At 38.6% G+C, this 21,616-nt stretch overlaps 1 protein-coding gene across 1 annotated transcript in view; it reads right to left on the reverse strand.

Annotated features, from left to right (window-relative positions):
* The window catches only part of MYO7B (myosin VIIB), a 152,651-nt gene that overhangs the window by 57,825 nt on the left and 73,210 nt on the right, over positions 1 to 21,616 (reverse strand). Inside the window, exons 19-24 of the mRNA XM_074214928.1 lie at positions 19,316 to 19,410; positions 15,888 to 15,972; positions 10,548 to 10,754; positions 7,855 to 8,034; positions 7,045 to 7,254; positions 6,165 to 6,335 (exon numbers count right to left, since the gene is read on the reverse strand). Coding sequence (XP_074071029.1) covers positions 6,165 to 6,335; positions 7,045 to 7,254; positions 7,855 to 8,034; positions 10,548 to 10,754; positions 15,888 to 15,972; positions 19,316 to 19,410 — 948 coding nt within the window. The remainder of the gene's footprint in view (positions 1 to 6,164; positions 6,336 to 7,044; positions 7,255 to 7,854; positions 8,035 to 10,547; positions 10,755 to 15,887; positions 15,973 to 19,315; positions 19,411 to 21,616) is intronic.

Raw genomic sequence — 21,616 nt, forward strand, 5'->3', positions numbered from 1 at the left:
ACTTTTCCTTCTTACTTCCAACTCTGAAAAAAAAAAATCAATGACTTCCTTTAAGACTCTGCTCAAGGGGCAGCTAGGTAGTGCAGTGGATAAAGCACCAGCCCTGGAGTCAGGGTACCTGGGTTCAAATCCGGTCTCAGACACTTAGTAATTACCTAGCTGTGTGGCCTTGGGCAAGCCACTTAACCCCATTTGCCTTGCCAAAATCTAAAAAAAAAAAAAAAAAGACTCTGCTCAAAGTACCATCTCCTCTAAGAGGCCTTTGCTGGATCTCAAAATTGTTTGTGCTTTCTCCCCTAGATTATATATTGTTTGTATTGATAATATATATGTATATGTGTATATATATATATATATATATATATATCCACATATCCACATAAACACACATCCATCCATTGATCTATCTATCTGTCTGTCTACTATCTTCTTCATTAGAATGTGATTTCCTTGAAGACAGGGAATATTCTTGGTTTTTTTTTTTTGCATCCCTAGCATTTAGCATAGAGCTTCAAACACAGGAAATACTTAAAAAATGCTTGTTATTGATTGATTAACTGACTGATTGATTTCTCTACTCCTCAACTGCTGAACCTGGCTGTAGCAAGTTAGTTTCCTTAATTGAAAAATGATAGGGTTGGATTCCATGATTTCTAAAGGCACCTTCTAGTTCTAACATCCTTCATCATGTAAATATACTGATAAGAACCTTGTTTCCTACAGGATGAAGTTCAAACTCCTTTAGTTTGTATTCAAGTTCTTATATAATCTGACCCTAACCTACCTTCCATTCTTTTCCCTTAAACTCACTATTTCATGTACTACACAGATTTTGTGCTCTATTCAGTTGTCTGTTTTTTTTTGCTTCCCAAACACTCACTATGCTTTCTTGCCTGCATGCCTTTGTTCATATTACTTCTGACTAACATCATCTTCCCTGTATCTCTAATCTCTGAAAAACTAAACATCTTTCAAGGTCCAGTCACTCCAGATAAAAGGGATTATCTCTGTTCCTCAGTCACATTTAAATTAAATTGTTCTTAAAATACATTCCACCTTGGGATTTCAACATTCATCTTAATGATCTTCCAACAGCCTGGTGTCCCTGTTCATTAACTTCCTCAACCTCTTATCTCCACTTTTCCTCACCTATCCATAGGTAAGCTTACACTTTAGACTTGGACATCACCCCAAATTGTCTCATCTTTAATCTTTTTTCCATATATAAATATAAATATATATATATATATATATATATATATATATATATATTTAGAGTTTTGAGTTTCAAATTCTCTCTTACTCTCCTCCCTGACAGGGTAAGCAATCAAATATGGGTTATACATGTGCAAAACCATTTCCATATCAGCTATTTTGTACAAGAAGTCTCAAATAAAAGAAAATTAAAGGAATAAACTGAAAAATAGCAAGCTTCATTCTATATTCAAACAATATCAATTCTTTCTCTGGAGGTGAATAGTATGCTTCATCATTAATTCTTTGTGACTGTCTTATGTCATTGTATTGTTGGGAATAGCTAAGTCATTTACAATTCTTCACTGAGCAATATTAATGTTACTGTGTATAATGTTCTTCTGATTCCATTTACTTCACTATGCATCAGTTCCTATAAGTCTTTCCTCATTATTCTAAAATAACCTGCATGTCATTCCTTATTCCATCACAATCATATACCACATCTTTTTGACTATTCCTCAACTGGTGGGTAATTCCTTTGATTTCTGATTCTTAGCCACCACAAAGAGCTGGTGTAAATATTTTTTGTATAAAAAAAAAATCTTTTTTTTTTTTTTTAGGATTTTGCAAGGCAAATGGGGTTAAGTGGCTTGCCCAAGGCCACACAGCTAGGTAATTATTAAGTGTCTGAGACTGGATTTGAACCCAGGTACTCCTCACTCCAGGACCGGTGCTTTATCCACTGTGCCACCTAGCTGCCCCTAATATCTTTTTCTATTAACAATCTCTCTCTGTCTCTCTGTCTCTCTCTCTCTCTGTCTGTCTTTTTTTGTGATTTGATGTTTTAATGCTAGAGTTAGACTGGTATTTCTTTGTCCCAAGAATTTTGAGCTGGGGTTCTAGGTCTTTTGTTTGGCTTTTATTTGAGCCTCAGGGCTTAGCTATTTGCTTTCTGTGGAGGGTAAGCTTCCCTTCTGGTTTGTAATTGGGGTGGGGGGTGGACCCTCCCTGTTGACCTCCCCTGGGTGTGGGGTTTTAGCTATTAGCTCCAGGGGTGGAGTTTTGCTGTTGGGTTGCTATGGTAACAGATTCTTTCTGGAAGCTGACCCTGGAGGACAGATATGTTGCTGATCTGTCAGAAGGGTGGAAACCTGTTTTTTTGGTTACTATGGAAATAGAGCCTCTCCACTGGTAGGCCCCAGGGTCTAGTCTCACTGTTGGTCAGCCCTTGGAAGGGGTCAAGACCTTGCTGGTGTCTTGAACTGGGTGGGGGGGGGTGGAGGGGGCAGTTGCTGGAGTGGGACCTTGCTGAGCTGCATGCTCACTTATCTAGGGGCTGGTTTGTAGGAAGGTTGGGGCCTTCTGGTGGATTGACCCAGGTCCTGTGCTGGCTACTACTGTTGCTGGGCTCTTGAACCTTGCTCCCTTCTCACCTAAGTAAGATAGACTTTTTCTGCAGTTTTGGGAAGCTGCTACCCATTCCTAAATCATTCTGAGGCAGTTTTCTAGTTGTTTGGTGAGGAATTTAGAGGGTCTTAAGAGGGCTCCTTCCTTACTCAGACAACTTGACACTGGAAGTCCATCTTTAATGTCTTGAACTCTGAAATTCTCTTCTCTGATCATAGTTTTCTGAACTCCCATCTTTCCAAAGACACATTCTTTCTAAATCTGCTTTTCATCTTTGCCTTGACCTCTAGTCCTTCCATTTTTCTCTTCTCTCTTCAACTACACTATAAATTCCTCAAAGGGGGGGTATATCTTTTATATTTTTGTATACTTCCCTCCTTTACACTCCACTCCCTAAGCAGATGGCTTTGCTCATAGAAAGTGCTCAATAAATGTCCACTGAATGAATGAATGAATGAGGCCTTGCCCTGGTGATGGGGCTGGAAGTGCCATTTTTATATTATGAATGATGGATTCTATACATAGGCTCATAGATTTAGTTTTGGAAGGGCCTTGGAGATCTTCTAGTTCTATCACCTTCTTATTCTATTTTCCCAATCTATCACTCTTGTTCTGATCCAACTTTCCTTCTTTCATAGTTCATGGGTACTTAACCTTCTTTGTATCATGGACCTCTTTGGCAGTCTTGTGATGCCTAAGGATCCCTTCTCAGAAGAATGTTTTAAATGCATAAATCCAAATATGTAGGATTACAAAGGAAAACAATTGTATTGAAATATAGTTATCAAAATAGTTTTTAAGAGTTCAACCAATTTAAGAACATATGATCCCCTGATTATACAGTTCAACAAGGTGCTGTCTTCTTTCCTTAATTTACTGTTTTGCTGTTCCAGTCTCTGTAAATCCTCAAGTATATATAAACTCTTCCAATTGTCTCCTCTTCCCTCAAGTTTCAATATCATTTTCAATCTCATATCTGAGCAGATGTTCTTGTTACCTATTTTACTTGAAAAAAATCAAGCCATTTTTTACTGTTCATCTCAAAATTTCTCTGTATCTTCATCCATCTCTTCTTTTGTTCCAGTTTCTAAAGGAGGAAGTGGCTCTTCTCCTTTATAAGACTGGTCTCTTGATTTGTGACTCAAGTTGATGTTGCCCCCTCAAACCCTCATAGACCCAACTTTGTAATTTCAAGTTCACTATTCTTGCTTTTGCACCATTTTCTCTCTCATCTCATCATTTCTTTCCATTCTGCTTCCTAAAGATTGACTCCTTCTCCATTGCCTACAAAGAAACAAAGAAAAACCTTTCCTTGATCTTGACATCATCCCAGACCCTTATCTTCAATATCTCTATTACCTTTTACTGCTGAACTTCAAGAAAGCTATTCTTTTAATTCTTGCTGCCACTGTTTCCTAGCCATTCACTCTTCTTACTCCTTGCTGAAAATATTCTCTCTCCTTGTTGCTAAGTCTGATAACCTTTTCTCAGTCCTCTTTCCTGATCTTGCTGACCTTTGTCTGCCTGAATACTCTTCAGTTTCCATAACTCTGTTTCTCCTGTTTTTCTCTTCCCATCACTCCTTAATTTCCTTGGTTGGTTCTTCACTCGTATCCCAATGGTTGATCTTCAAGGCTCAACCCTGATAGTTGCCAACTATATACATTCTCATCTCTCTCTCAAATTCAAGTAATTCATTGTCAACTGCCTACTTCACATCTCTCTTTGAATATTAAATGTTGAATGAATGAATGAGGTTTTGCCATTCAGATAGGTTAAGTAGTAATATTTTAAAATATGAATGTTGCCTACTCTTCACAGAATGATAGGTTGGTCATTTAGTCAAACTCCTATCCAAATCTATATACAACATCCAAGAAGTTGTCATTCAGCATTTGCTTAAAGAACTCAATGAAAAGAACTTGCTATCTCCCAGACCAGTTCATTTCAATTTTTAGCAGCTCTAAGTATTAGGAAGTTCTTTCTTATATTGAGTAGAAGGAATCTATTTCCCCCTTACTTCTTTCCATTATTCCTAGCTCTTCATTCTAGCAGACTGTCTTCCATGTTGTAGCCCCTTAAATATTTGAAGATAGCTATTGTGTCCCAAATGATATTAGTAATACTTCTAGATCAGATAACCACTACTTAATGGTTAGAAAAGCAGCCTCTTAGCTGTTCACAGGTCAGTAAAGATCAGGTTCCTTAATGAGCTCTCTACCTGAGTCACTGTTCCAAAGGCCCAGACAAAGGGCTACTGAATTTTCTCACCTCTCAAATTCTTAAATCTGAACTGCTTATGTTGGCTGTCTCTTTGATGGGGTATGACCCAGTTTTTAGGACCAAAATAAGAAGTACCCTTCAAAGCTTGCTTTGTGTGCTGATGGTCATTTGACTCAAGCCCCAGGAGCCCGGACTTATTCCTGGCTTTTTTCTCATTTACTCTATAAGAGGATGAGCACTATAATTAGGTTTTTTTTCCCAGTGAGAATCAGAGTTCCTGTGGAGCCATCTACACTATTTGTACTCATAGCCATCAAGCATACACATTTTGTGTCACTGCCTGGGTTTAGGGAGTCAGTTTATGGGTGTAGATTATAGGATAGATTCTAAGCCAGAATTAGGAAGCCAGTCTATGATCATCTTGTGACTGAAGTTGGGAATTAGTTATAGTTAGAGTTAAAAGGTCAATTTGAAGTCAGGATCAGGCATCAGCTGGTGACTGTAGAACAGAGTTTTTCTTTTGTGCAAATTAATTGGAATGCATGGAAATCAGAGACATTTGTAAGGATTTTGAGCTGATAGATTCCCAGAAATAGTTAAGAGGCATAAAAAAATGCAAGCAATAAGAAGGAAAAACTTCTGACCAGGACTAAAGAATAATCTAATGAATCCATACCTTAAAATTCAGGGTATCCCAAAAGCCAAAATTTTGGGGATGCCCTGGATATGGTTATATATCTAATGGGGAATCAATCTCAATTTGTTCTTATATTTATTTCTTATGTGAATTTAGGCAATTGATGTAGTCTTTACAGGACTCAGGTTTCCTCATCTGTAATAATATTGGTTAGCATTTATATAAAGCTAATTACATGCCAGGCACTATACTGAACATTTTACAAATATTAACATCAATTGATCATCATAACAATTTTATAAAGTAGGTGCTATTATTATTACCATTTTACAGATGAAGAAACTTAGGCAAAAGGCAGCTAAGTGACTTGCTTAGAGTTGCACTGTTTGTTGATATCTAAGGCTAGATTTGAACTTGGGTCTTTCTGACTCTCTGAGGGAAGGCTTTATCCACTATACCACTCCATTGCCCCATCTGTAAAAAGACAATTGTATTGACTGTGCTTTCTAAATCTACACTTTTATGATTTAGGGCATGTACTTGGATCATTGGGCAACCAGTCATGACTAATTTGGCTGCTGTTTTCCTCTAAGAAATATAGCAGAGTCAGTCTTGGACACTCTTAGTAATAACTCCTTACATTCAAATGAATCATTTGCCAAGGGATTTGTTAGCATGGGCCCAGTTTCCCCTTCCTCACCTTCTCTGGTACGATGCCTGTCAGAAACTGGGCATTGTTCTTCTTGCCCAAAGTGTCTTGGATTTGTCTTGTTACTGGGGTACCATGGGGGATACTGCTCTTGGCAAACAACTGTGGCTCAGGGAATTCACCCATGAATCGAAGGATAATCTTCCATATAACTAGAGCAGTCTAGGGAAGAGAAACAGAGAAACAGAGAGATGAGAATAATTCATTTTAGATGTGGGGACCCCTCTTTGTAAAGTGACCCTTCCTACCTCTAGGTTACGTACAAACATACATGTAGGTATGCATGTAGAGTCCCAAAACATATAGAGACATGTTCAGTTCAATTCATTGTTTGTTAAATGCCTACTATGGAACAATATTTCCTCCCTGTGCTATCTATAGATACATAATTTGGGGGTAATTAGAATTCAGAGAACTTCTTTTAACTCCTGCTTCTAGTCTCATTTCTTTGAGGGCTGGTCAAGAACTGGGACCATTAAGACAATGGGAAACCTATTATAATTTTGTTTTCTTTATTTCCCATTTCCTTCCACCACCTTCCAAAGCAGAATCTGGGCCTGCTTTGGAGACCTAAGAAATTATTAGCAGGAAAGAGACTGTTCCATCCTACTCCTCAAAGAGAATGAGTAGCCACAAAAACAAACAAAACAAACAAAAAACCAGGCAGCTCAGAGAAACAATATTTGTTCTTGCTAGCACCCTGTCAGAAACCAGATCCAGGCTACAGGGACTGGATCCAGGGTTGCTTCTCACAATTCTATCTCCCTGTTCCCCACTTGATTCTTAGAACCAGTGCACCTTCTTCATTTCTTGGAAGTAGAGGACATGGTCTCAGCTTCTCTGAGGAAGAAGAGGCTTGAGAACAAGGTACCTTGACATCTTCATCTTCCTCATGGTACAGCAATGGGTGGCGCAGGGGCTGGCGAATGTGTTTATGGGTAGCAGCTTTCTGGAAGTAAGTAGCAGCAAATTTGGGGAAAGTGTACTCATCCAGGTCATCTATGTCTTCCTCGGGCTCCACTGACATAGGGACAGTGTCCAAGTCTACCTCAGTCAACTTTTGAGCGGTTGTTTCTAGATCCTGGTGGGAACAATCAGAAAGAGACAGTATGACAGATAGTCAGCTTCAAAGACAGACTGACAGTCAGACCAACTAACATTCAAGAAAGAGGGACTGAGCAATTCCTATGTACATCCCTAGTGGAATTCTCCTTTCCTGTACCTCCAATCTACCTGAAGTGTCTGAGAACCATCCTCCCTCATTTTTTTCAAGTTCTGTCTACAACCCTCCTTACATCCCATATGTTTTTTTTATTGCACAAAAGGTTTAGAATAGACAGGAGACTTAAATTTTTCCTTTATTGCCTGCAACATACTCTCCAAATGAATTGTTGACATATTTTGTCATTCTCTGGATTTCCCTTCCTCCTTTTTTCTTGCTTCTTTCCTAATCTCTCCTAAGTCTATATCAACAGCTTCTCCTTCTCTTTGTCTTTAAGGTGTGTGTGTGTGTGTGTGTGTGTGTGTGTGTGTGTGTGTGTGTGGTCTTTCAAATGGACAATAAGTTCCTTGAGGACAGGAAGGATGTCTTCTTCTTTTGTGATTTTACTATTCCTAGAAGAAAGCTGGGTGAGAATAGATATTCAATAAACCCTTGTTAGATTGAACGGACTGCACTTACCTCAAATCCCTGTGGGGCTTGGCCTTTCTGTCCACCTATGATCATTGGGAGAAAACCAAATACTTTCTCAACCATTTCAGTATCACTGACGGGGTCATATATGGAAAGGCGTTTCTTGGAAGGTTCTTCCACTTTGTTCTTCCTGGTCTCTTCTTTTTGCTTTAGGGCAACCAGATGTTCCTACTCACATAACAGAGATACAGATTTACTAAGAAGAGGGCAAGATTGGGACCTTTTGGTAAAATTCAGCTTGCAATTTGTGTCAAATTTCTTGAGGGGGAGGGAGCTGAAGAATGTCTGAATTATTAGACTTTTTTTCTTCAGAGTAGTGCTACAGATGAAAGGGCAATGACTTTAAAAAATTGAAAACCATGATCCTGACTTTGTTGCCCAGGGTATGTACTTGGACAGGCCACTTCATTTCTCTAAGACTTGGCTTCCTTATCTCTAAAATAGGGATGATCACACCCACCATACCTTCCTTATAAAGTTGTTACGTTGATCAAGTATGATAATGAATTTCAAAGAATTGTGGAAAGTATAAATTACTATTATATAATAAATGATCATTATATAATAACATTAAATTACTATATAACAGCTCCTATATTTAATATGTTATGGGATATATGTCATAACATATATTACAGCAACATTTAATAACAATATATAATTATCATAATTATTATTATACAGACAGCACCTCTGATCTCAGGCTAAATGCTGTCAGGTACAAGTCCAATTGTAGTGGTTGCGAGTTCTGCAATCCACACATGAGATTAATTCACAATAAGCACATTCATCCCATGTAGATAGAAGTTACTGGAGGGACTTGAAGCCACTCTCCTTCACACTATTCTTAACTTGAACCAATTCAAGTTGCAAATGTCATCCAAGCCCTTGCCTGTTTCATCACTAAGTTCTATGTATCAGGTTCAAATCAGTGACGACTTAAGAATATTTCACACAGAGAATAATAAAGGTGAAATGGTTTGCCTGGGGTCCTCCATCTTTTGTGGCAGAACCCCAACAAGAATGCAGGTCCTCTGACTCTTACTCCAATCCTCTTTCCAAGAGAAAACCTTGTTTTGGCCTTGCATGGACAAAGGGAAACTGACTGGAGTCCTCTCTCCTCTCCTTGACTTCAGGTTCCTCTGGACTAACACGTAGGGAAAGGGTCAAAAGGAAACAGAAGCAGGGAAGACAGAGAGGAAGTGGCCACTAAATAGTAGTCAAAGAGTTGGAACATCAGATGCAGGCTTGGGCAAAGATTCGATTTCAGTATGTTTCCTGAGGCAGGAGGCCAGGGTCTATCACCTGAGCTTGTTCCACACCTTTTGCCTTCTGAGACCCCACCATCAAGCTCAGGAGTTTCTAGGCCAAGCTTCTCGCCTCAGCTCTGTTCTGGTTTCATGAAAAATGAGCTAAAGGTTAAGGCTACCCAATGCATCTGGGAACCAACTAATTTGTAATCAGTACACTGTCTTCAAGGCACCTTTAATACAAATACCATACAGTATATCATTAATCAGGTTCTTTTTAGGGATCCAAATTCTATCCATTTTTTCAAGTCATTCAGAAAGCCCACCTTCTCCATGAATCCTTCCCTGTTGCTGCAATCCACAATAATTTTTAAAATCTCAAAATCACTAGGATACTTATCTCCAGCAGTACAGGGTCACATTTAATTTCATATTGTTTTCAAACACTTTCACTTGTGAATATTTTAACTCTTCATCTATGCTATAAATCCCTCAAGAACCAAGGTCTTGCCTCTTGTGTTATGCCTCTATCTTCCCTTGGGCATCACTCAACTGATTAACCAACAAGAATTTATTAAACTCCTATTCTGTGCTGATTATGTTGCTGGCTGCTAGGAATATTAAGAAATCCCTGCACTTGAGGAGCTTATAGTTTAGAGAATTGCCTTAAGTCTTGAGAAGTAAATGACTTATTTCTCAAAGTCCCTTAATATCCTGATTGGGACTAGAACAGTTCTTTCTGACTTTGAGGCCATCTCATACTCCATTATATGATACAATCTTGTTTAACTTAATGGAATTACTATAGATCTCTAGTCCATTTTCAAATGGCTTTCTGTTGCTACCCAAACTTCCCTTCCCTCCCCTTGTCTCTCCTTCTGGCCCCAGTCCCACTTCTCATGCCCATTTCTGACTTCAGTTCTCTATCTTTACTCTGCCTCTCCTGAACCCAAAAGGACCCACAAAAAAAAAGGGATTCAAGCAGGTAGAGGTTTAGTATTTGTGCTATCAAAGACTCAGTGTGATTTAGGGCTAATTGTAATCTAACCCAATGTTTTGTGTTTGCCACACCCACAAGGCACCAGAACATATTTTAAATTTGTTGGCATGAGGGTAGGAAGCTTTAGAACATTTATGCTGTTTTTGTTTTGTTTGATATTCTTTCACCATGAATTTAATAACCATCAAGAAATATTTCTATTTACATGGAAGATTAAAAAAAGAGGGTTGTTTTAAACTATGCACTTCTATGGCAAATGACTAGTTTAGAAAATGGTTCCATGGAAATGTTGATGATCCCACCTTATAGCTGTTCTCCTAATTTTGTCTGCCTCACTCCCATCATCACCCTTGCCTTACTACCCCTGTACTTTCCAGCAGGTTCTATATCACTGAAATGTAGCTTCCCTGGATTTGTACTTCAGGTCCTACCTCTCTTTTCCTCTGGCGGGCAAACATTCCCCTTGCATGCTTCTGGATCACCATCACTGCCTGCTTTTTCTGTGCAATCTTCTGGCGAATTAGATAGCCTCGACAAAGGGCCTGGAACTGGATAATTCTGGCCCGTGTGGCCTTATATTGCTTTGTCAATTGGCGCCTTCGAATTATAGCTTGTAGTCGTTCAAAGCCCAAAAGCATCTGCAGAGGGCAAGAGATACGTTAATGGGAAACTAATTTAGGTTGGTTAGGGCAGAGTTACATAGAAATTCTGAAAGAATGTGAATAGAAGGAGAATTATAAAGTGATCTGTTTTCCAAGTATATACAACTGATCGCAGAATCATAGAATCTAAAGTTAAATGAGATCTCTGAAACCATCAAGTTCAACTCATATAGGACTAAGAATTTTCTGTTATTATTATTATTATTATTACTTAGTTATTTTCAGTCCTGTCTGGATCTTCATGACCCCTTTTAGGATTTTCATGGCAAAGATACTAGAGTGGTTTGCCATTTCCTTCAGCTCATTTTATAGATGAGGAAACTGAGGCAAACAGGATTAAGTAACTTGCCCAGGGTTACACAGCTGTCTGAGGTTCAATTTGAATTCAGATCTTCCTGACTCCAGCCTAATGCTCTAGTCATTGCATTACCTAGCTACCCCTAAGACTTTTCTCTACAATATTCCTAATGAATGATCACTCAGCCTTATTGTGGAGCCCTCAAGTAAGGGAAACTATTTCCAGAGGCAGTTCATTCCACTTTTAGGAAACTATAAATGGTAGGAAGTTTTCCTTAGATTAAGGCTAAATCTGTCTTTTTGCAACTTGTATTCATTTTTTCCTAGTTCTATGCAGGCAGTTCAGTGGATAGAACACTGAGCCTGGAGTCAGGAAGACCTGGATTCAAATCTGACCTCAGATACTTACTAGCTATGGGACCCTGGGAAAGTCACTTAATCTCTGTTTGTCTTAGTACATGAAGAAGGAAATGGCAAACCACTCCAGTCTCTTTGCCAAGGAAACCCCATAAACAACATTGGTGTGCTATCTTGTTTAACTTAATGGAATTACTATAGATCTCTAGTCCATTTTCAAATGGGCTTTCTGTTGCTACCCAAACTTCCCCTCTCTCCCTTTTTCTCTCCTTCTGGCCCCAGTCCTACTTCTCATGCCCATTTCTGACTTCAGTTCTCTATCTTTACTCTGCCTCTCCTGCACCCAAAAGGGTTTACCACAGGGTCACAAAAAGAAAGATGCTTGTACACAAATATACATATATATATGTATATATATATATATATACACATATATATATATAACGCAAGTGTTATATTCAGAATGAGAGAAATATGAAGGAAAATTACAACTGAGAAGCATAAAAGATCAGAGAAGGAGAGAGCTTTTCCAGGTGGGAGACTCAGAGAAGGTCTCATGGAGAAAATGGTACCTAGAGGTACCATTTGAAAGGAGGAAATGATTTCAAAAGATAGAGATAAGGAATGATGTATGCAAATGCAGAGAAATAAGAAATGGCAGGACAAGATGAGGGATTGTTAGCAATAAGATTTATTGACAGAGAATGTGAAGAGAAGCAGGCAAAATGTGGCTGGAAAACTAATGTCAGAGTAAGAATTTTGTGATCTTTCCTTTAGTTAAAGGAAAACTACCAAACATTTTGAGGAGGAAGTTATGCATTAAGAAGATTAATTTGGCAATGGTGTGAAGAATGTAGGCAAATAGATCAATACATCAGGCAGGTGAAGAAGGGAAATGGATGTGTGAGAGAGATGGTGGAGATAAAATCAATAGGACTTGGACAATGATTGACTGTGCTGAGGAAAGGAGAGAAAAGAGGCAAATGTGATTGAGGTTTCTAGTCTAGGGGGAATCAGAAAATGGTTGTACCATAAACAAAAATAAGGATGTTAGAAGGAGGGACAGGTTTTTTTTTTGGGGGGGGTGGGATAATTCAGAGATGATGTTTAACAAGTAGTCTTTTCCCCCTAAGAAGTTGAGATTAGCACTTGGGAGACTTTAGAAGAAGATATTTGCATTTTCTGGTTGTTGTTTGTCATTTCAGTCATGTCTGACTCTGTGATCCCATTTGCAGTTTTCTTGGCAAAGCTACTGGAGTAATTTGCCGTTTCCTTCTCCATGTCATTTTATAGATGAGGAAACTGAGGTTAAACAGATTACATGATTTGCCCAGTAAGTGTCTGAGGGCAATTTGAACTCAGTAGATATATAAATAGGGGTTCATCAATCAACAAGCATGTATTAAGTATCAGGCATTGGGAATACAAAGATGTTACTCCTGCTAGAGTAACATTCTATTAAGGAAGATAACATTCATATATAGTTACATACAAAGTAAATTCAAAGTGCCTAAGAATGGAGGAGAGTTTTAGTTGTTAGAAGGGAAATCAGAAAAAAAATTTTTTTTTTACAAGGCAATGGGGTTAAGTGGCTTGCCCAAGGCCACACAGCTAGGTAGCTATTAAGTGTCTGAGGTCGGATTTGAACTCAGGTACTCCTCACTCCAGGGTCGGTGCTCTATCCACTGCGCCACCTAGCCACCCCAAAATTAGAAAATTTTTATGAAAGAAATTTTTTGAGCTGAGTCTCAAAGGAAACTAGTAATTCTTAGAGGCAGAGGTAAGGGAATGTGAGGAATTGTCATTGGAGCTAGGAAATGGAATGCTGTGAGCAAGTAACAGTAAGAAGAGCAGATTGAATAGATTGTAGACTTTAAAGGGAATTATGTCCAAATTATGACTGGAAAGGAGAAGGAGCAGATAGTGAAGGGCTTTAATTGCCAGAGGAACTTATATTTTATGGAGCTCCTGTAGGTTTTTACATAGGGAAGTGACATAAGGAAAATCACTTTGGCAGCTATGTCAAAGATGGTTTGGAGTGGAATTAGATTTGAGATAAAGAAAACATTCAAAAGCTATTGAAATAGTCTGAGTGAGACAAACAAGTATTGAAAGAGAGTGAATGGGGGCGGCTAGGTGGTGCAGTGGATAAAGAACTGGCCTTGGAGTCAGGACTACTTGAGTTCAAATCCGGCCTCAGACACTTAATAGCTACCTAGCTGTGTGGCCTTGGGCAAGCTACTTAACCCCATTGCCTTGCAAAAAATAAAAAATAAAAAGAGAGAGAGAGAGAGTGAATGAAGAGAAAGGTAGGAATACATTGACCACTAGAAAAAGGAGAAAGAGAGAGAAGGTAGGGGAAGGGAGGGAAGGAGAAAGAGAGGAGAGAAGGAGAGGGAGGGGAAAGGGAAGGGGAGAGGAAGAAGGGATGGGGAGACAGGGGGAGAGAGAGAGAGAGAGAGAGAGAGAGAGAGAGAGAGAGAGAGAGAGAGAGAGAGATGGAGGGAGAGGAAGGGAGGGGAGGGAAGGGAAGAGAAAAAAGGGAGAGAAGTGAGAAGAAACAGAGAGGAGAGAAGAGAAAAAATTCTATATCTGTAAGGTAGGGGAGGTTATATAACTATATAACTTTTATAATATAAAGATATACTTTTACATTAGATAGAGGAAAGAAGGAAAGATATCTCTACCTATACTTGAGCAAAGTAAACTCTTGTAATGTGAGTCAGATATATATATATATATATATATATATATATATATATATATACTTCCAATCTATCTATCCTGAATTCACAAATATATTTACATGTTTACTTATTTATATAACCTTTATTACAAGAGTTTGTTTTTTCTTTTGGGGGAGGAGTGAGAAGGAGAGTAAGTTAATGCTTCTTAATAATAAAAAACAAAATTTGTTTCTCCCATTTGTTGTGGAAAATCTCTGCAAATCTTTGTTTTTCCTGACTTTTTCATATGCAAATGGGCCATTCACAATTTCCCTGCCTTTAGCAGCTGGGAGTGGGCAACTTAAAATTTCATGTCATTTACAGTCTTTAAATAGGTCCCTCAAGATGGTCCCTAAAAATCTGAAAAGGACAAAGTCTGAAAGAAGCTTTCACCCATGTCCTTTCTCTTGAGGATGGAAACAGGAGGATGAGCCAGTGACCAGAGAAGTGATTTGAAAAATAGAAATAGAACAAAGAAGGAAAAATGTCATGGAAATCAAGGGAGAAGAAAATGTCAGAAAGTATCAAAAGCAGGAGGGAGGTTCTGGAGATTGAAGCATGAGATAGGCCATAGAATGTGACAACTAGGTCTTTGGTAACCTTGGAGAGAGCTAATTCCTCTTTCTTGCAAGAGATATTAGGTGGGTTACAGTAGAAATACTAGTCCATAAATGCATTCTCCTCACTTTTTTTAAATTGTAAGTTCATTGGTATAAGGAGCTTTCCAGTGAAGAAACTCCCTCTAACAATGTAGGGTGATACTTTCTCTGCAATTTATAGTAAAGGAACTGAGAGGATCAGTGACTTGCTTAGAAACATAGCCAATATTTGTCAGAAATGCTTTTACATATACAAAAATATTTATAGTAGCTCTTTGTTCTGGCAAAGAATCAGAAATTGAGGGGATGTCCATCAATTGGGGAATGACTGAATAAAATGTGGTGTATATGAATGTGATATGAGCAGATGAACTTCAAAAAAACATGGAAATATTTACAAGAACTAATGTTGAGTGAAGTGAGCAGAACCAGAAGAACATTATATACATAGAGCAACATTGTATAATGTTCAACAGTGATAGAATTAATTCCTCTTAGTAGTCAATGAGAAAAGACAATTCTAAAAAGCTTGTGATGGAAAATGTCATTCACATTCAGAAAAGGAAAAAACCTATAGAATCCAAGTGCAGACCAACATACTATTTTCACTTTTAAAAAATAGTGTTATGTGTTTTCTTTCTCATTGTTTTTTCCCTTTTGTTCTGATACATCTTTAATCACATGACTAATATGGAAATATGTTAAACATGATTGTATATAAATAATCTATCAGATTACTCTGTCATGGGGAGGGAAAAGGCAGAAAATATGAAACTCAAAATTTTACAGAAAATCGATGTTGAAAGCTATCTTTTATCTTTTATCCATGTAACTGGAAAAAAATTAAATTAAACTAAAAAAAGAAAAAGAAAAGAAATGCCAGGCTTTCTTGGCTCCAAAATTGGCTCTCTTACCATTGTGATAGTATGGCTTTCTGAAATGTCCTTTGCCTGTGGAAGATAAATCTAATCCAATTCCTTCTAGGCAACTGCTCACTTTCAGCATCTTCTGATGAAGTAACCACTTTTCTGTTCAATCTTTCCCTGAGGAGGCTTTCAGGGATCTTAGACTATTTAAGGTATAACCCATTCCGTCCCACAGATTTCTGGGACCTCAGTCAGCTTTCTTACCATCTTGTAATTCCTTCTGTCAGCATAACCTCTCCATGTTGCCTGAAGGGTCACAGCTGCTCGCTTCTGGTTCAGAAATTCTTTCCTAGAAACAGAAAAATAATAGAAATCTTTAAGTTTCAGAAATATTGAAGCAGTGGGTAAAGTTAGTAAGATAGGTAGAGAGGACAACTTTGGAGATGAAAACATTAAAACTGTGTTTTTAATGGAAATTTGACTCTTCAGATCATTTTTGGTAGGAGTTTGGTATACAACTGATAAAGAGTTCTGTATTATTCTCCTCCCAAGAGCATAAATAGAAGAGTTTAGACTTGTGATAACAATGTAGTAAATCCTAGATGAAGAAATTCCCTCTATCAATCACCTTCTTTGTGATTTGTGATCTTAGATCAGCATCTTCTTTGCAATTTAAAGTCTAAAGTCTTAGAACTTGCCTAAAAGACTAAACAGTTAAAGGACTTGCCCAGGGTCATATAGTCAAGATGCCTCAGAGTGAGACTTGAACCCGGGTCTTTCTGCTCTCTATCCATTATACCTCACTGACTTTCAGATATGTTTGTGCACATGAAATCAGATTAAAATGAATGCTAAGAGTAGAATTGAAGGGGGAAATAGGTCATGGAAGGGAAATGTGAGGAGAGTATATACTATGAGATTTGGGACAGGTCTTGACTAGTTTTCTTCATTGAATGATAGGAGTACTTAAGGTTGATAGAAAAACGTCCTTTATTCAAGTCTTACTTTGACACATCATCACGGTGTGAAAATAATCCTGGATTTTCAAAAGTAATAATTAGTGGATTACAAGCTAGGGCAGATGTTAAACATGCTTCACCCTGGATGTCCCCAAAGTCCTTCTCCTTGCCTTCTCGTCTCTCTCCAATTTATCTCACTAAGTGATCTTATAGGCAACACTGGGTTCAGTTATCATCTCTAAGCAAATAATTTCCAGATCTATATGTCCAGCCCTAAGCTCTTTCCTGACTTTAATCTTTTGATGCCTTATGAACATCTGGGTTGGAGGTGGTTTTGGCAAGAGAATGGAGAACTCTTCAGTTGAGTCTTTTCAGGTTCTGTGGTCACTTTGGGTACTTCTTGTTTCCAGCTTCAAGGGAGAAGATGGACAAAATCAACCCCATTTCAAGGTACTGAAGTAAAGACACTGGGAAGAGCTGAGGAGAGCTAGCATTATCCATTATGTACTTATCCCCAGTTTGCTACATTAGAGACTCCAGAAAACTTTACTCTGGCTGAAGTTTGGGGCTCTCTTGGTTGAACTGAGTTACCTCACTCCTAATGAGAGAGCTCCTTCGCTCTGTATTGTCTGTTCTATATCCTCATATATATATAACTACTCTGATTTCTGTTTTGCTATCAGATTGGATAAATGGATTTCTTGTTTAATTGCAATTTGTATGTTCATAGTGGAATTGGTATTTTGGTGGGAAAAGATTTAAGCTTTGGATATAAAGCTTGGGGTCCTTTTTCTCCCCCATTTGATGAAGCAATGATCAGAAATTAGATTGAACCTGAAAATAACATCCTCTTCTAGACTAACAATACTTAAGAGAGAAGATAGATATTAAGGAGGACAGAGTATCCTCTAGGTTCAATTTCCTGCTTCCCCTTCTGGATAGAATTAAACTCTCCCCTAGAGAAGGGAGGGGGAAGAAGAGGCTAGAGATGCCCATTCTGCCTCCCTCTGGATCCCATAATGACATCTCCAAGCTACCTGAAGGTGACAGCCCTTGAAACATGTGAAGCATCACCACAACTGAATACTGGCCAGGAAACAGATTGTGCTTATCATCTAAGGACCAGCCTAATTAAATATGGATAAGCTCATCTCTGGTGGTGGAATATCTGGTCATGGATGTGGAGAGTCATAGCAGTGCATGGAACTATAGGGTCATCTAGTCCAAGCTCCTCATCTTACTGATGGGCAAGCTGAGGCACAGGGACTTAAATCACAAAGGTAGTTAAGTGTCAGAGATGGGATTTGAACCTGGGTCTATCAACTCCAGAGAAAGTGTTCTTTCCACTACTGCAAGGTTCTTAACCTTTTTGTGTCATGGATCCTTTTGACATCCTGGTAAAGTCTAAGACCCCTTCTCAGAATATATTTACATGTACAAAATAAAACATATAGAATGACAAAGAAAAATAATTATATTGAAATAAAGATGTACTATTTTCCCCATTCAATTCCACAGACTCTCTGAAATCTATACTTGGATCCTTTGGAATAGACCCCAGGTTATGAACCCATGTATTTAAACATCTTGCTTCATACTAAGGAAAAGATGGGAGTTCTATCCTATGTCTTGCTGGAGAGGGTGCCATGTCACTGAAATTACAAATGCTATAGAAGTGTTAAAGCTGAGAAGTCTTTCTTTATTGCCACCTAAAGGATTCCCTTCCCCCATTTTAGCTGACTTCCTCACTGAATCATTATCAAATCAGCAGTCACAGCAATGTTCTAGTACCCAGGAAAGCATAGGGGCAGAGAGCAATCACTAGACATGCTATACTTTAGGGATGGCCCTAATGACTGCTGATTGCTCCCTTTGGCATTAGGGACCTTGACTTTTACCCAGATGCCAATGAACTTCACCAAACTGATGCAGATGGAAGGCCCAAATCTCTCACTATCTTTCAGCATCCCCACACTCCTGTGATATTCACAGAGAACAATTCTGATTTTAACTTCCTTTGCTGGTCATAGAGGCACCTATGACTGGGGACCAACTATCTTCATTTTTACAGTGATACTACTTTGAGTTGACCACAGAGCCCTCAAATTATAGAATTTTAGTGTTAGGAGGGTTTTTAGATGTTACATATACAGTTTCCTCTCAATGAGATTCCTTCTACACTCTTCCTGAGAGGTGACCATTCACTTGCTACAACTTGCTTCCAACATTTCCAATGACACTGAAACATACTCTCACAAGTTACCATGTTCTGCTTTGCTTGGGACAGGCTCAAATTCTTATAAGGTTCTGCCTGGATTCAGCTGAAATTGGCATCTGTTATTTCCCATTAATGGTCTTCATTTTGCCCTCGAGAACAACTCAAGATAAATTTAATCTCTATTCAAGACTGTCCTTTTTACATTGAGCCAGGATTGGTTCAATGCACTGCACATTTCTGAAGATCCTGAGATCACTCTATAAATACCAGACTTACAGCCCCTAATTAGATGGAGGGAGAAAAATCTGGCCCAGAAGTAGGATCAAATGTGATAATAGTTGCAAAAAATGTCTGGCCTATAGTAGGTACAAAATAAATGCTATTCCCTTCCTCATTGTATCACTATTGATCAGTCACCTAAGGAAGTGGAGTAAGGAAGAATTTCCTTTTTTGGAGAGGGAGGAAGTAAGATGACATGAAGAAGGGTATGGGGGAAGGGATAGACCCAGGCATACCTATACTTGTATCCTCTCATGGCTTTCTGGATGATGACAGCATTCTTGTTCAGGGCGAGGTTCCGCTGCACCTCCAGCAGGTGGTCCTGGTAATCCTGAAGGGGAGGAAGAGAATCAGATAAGGGGCAGGTAAACCAGCTCAGATGAAGCAACAAGACCCTCTGAGGGAGAGGCAGTACTAGGAGGCAAGTGAAGCTTCTACTGCCTCCTCTCAGATGCAGATGGAAATAGCACAGGATGCTGATCCCAAGAGCCTCAAGAATAACAAGGTCCCCCAGGCCACTGGCCCTACTTCCAGTCCAGACCCCCACAATAATAATTAAGGGGAACAATCACTTTGGAGAAAACGTCTACATTCCTCAAGTTACACCTACACCAACATCAGGTTAAGCTCAAAAGTCCCAGAATGATAGCACCTCCCACACCATCAATCCTGCTTCCAGTCAACCCTCCACATCCATCATCCCTGGAAGAAACTCTCATGGAGATATAGTCTAGCAACCTCATCTGCAGATGCTGTAGCCACTCAAGAACCAGAAAAGAAAGTTCTTACCAACAAAGTCCCTGGCTCTATTAAATGGTTCAATATCAGAAACTTGTATGATTTTATTTATGGAAATGGCATTGAATCCCATTTATGGAAATGGCATTACCACCAACTGTATCCTAAGGACCATGGGACATTCCCTTCTGATTTGCCAGTAAAACTTCTATGTATTGTCTCCTCATATTAGAATGTGATTTCCTTGAGAATAAAGACTGTTTACTTTTCAATTTATATGTCTCTAAATGCAGTTAGGTACTACAATGGATAGAGCTTTGCATCTGACATCAAGAAGACCTGAGTTCAAATTTGACCTCAGACATTTACCATCATTTTTCTCATTTGTAAGATGGAGATAATAACAGCACCCACCTTACAGCTTATTGTGAGGATCAAACTAGACAATTTTGCAAAGTGCTTCCTTTCCCCTGCACTTAATACATGCTTTTTATTTCATTCAGATTACTGCTAGATTCCCTCACCTGTAAAGGGAAGGAGGTAGGTCTTTATCCCTGCATCTCAGCTTGTATTACTTATTGTGAGGCAAGGATCTGGGACTATGAAATTAATGCCTACCTGCCTTATTGGGGTGTGAGGGGGCTGTTTTGAGGATTCATTGGAATAAAGGACATGAAGATTATTAGAATGAGGTGAATTGGTGTCCTTCAGTGTTAATCCAGGGGTTGTGAAACATGTCACAAACACTACCAAATTGGAAGAGCTTTGAGATTGAACTCATAAATGGACTGTGTGAACTGCTTTCTGAGAGTAAGATCAGAAAGACTCATCATCATCAGAAGGTAACATATTTTGTCTTTGTTCATAGCCCCTCAGGAAGGTCATGATCTTTAATGGCAGAGGAGTTACCTACCGTGAGGAAATTATAGGCTTTTGAAAGTTTTAAAAGTAGAGATCAGGAGCCATAACTTCCAAACAATTTAATAGCCCTTGTGTCCTCCTAACTCCCTGACATAAGCTCAAACTTCAATCTGCTGATGCTGTAAAGGCATTTGGATTCACCAAATAGGAGACACATGAAGACTAGGGAACTTTACTCTTAGTCACTAGACTAATAAATCTTTTCTATGCTGTGGAAACTAGATGGTGCAGTGAACAGAGCAGGGAACCTTAAATTAGGAAGAAACTGAGTCAAACACAGTTAAATTTGTAAGTTTCTGATACCAGACTTGAATTCAGAAAGATGAACTTCTATCCAGCACTATCCTTTGCTCCCCCATCTATAAAATGAAGATAATAATAATACTTATCTCCCAGGGGAGATAAGTGAGGATCATGTGAGATAATGTTTGTAAAGTTCTTTTTAAACCTTGAAATATGAATAAATATTATTATTATTATTATTATTATTATTATTATTATTATTATTATTATTATGTCCTGTCAGAGGATCCCTATCCAAAGTCTCCTGCCCACTTGTGAGATTATCCAAGTCAACTGAATGACCAGGAAGACCAATTCAAATCCTTTTACATCATCTATAGAAGGCAGCAGATGTCTTAGTGGATGAAGTGCTGGACTTGGAATTAAGGAGGCCTGAATTTAAACCTAAATTAAATCTAAAAAAACTAGCTATGTAATTTTGGGCAAATCATTTAACCTCTGTCTGACTCCCAGTTGTAAAAGGAAGACAATAATAGTAACATCTACATCTCTTGCTGGGCTATGTTGAGAATCAAATGAGACAATTTTTTAAAAAGCCCTTAGCAAGGCACGTGGCACCTTCCCATTTGGTTTCT

This window comes from Macrotis lagotis, chromosome 1, assembly GCF_037893015.1.
Source record: "Macrotis lagotis isolate mMagLag1 chromosome 1, bilby.v1.9.chrom.fasta, whole genome shotgun sequence".
In the NCBI taxonomy this organism is placed as follows: Eukaryota; Metazoa; Chordata; class Mammalia; order Peramelemorphia; family Peramelidae; genus Macrotis; species Macrotis lagotis.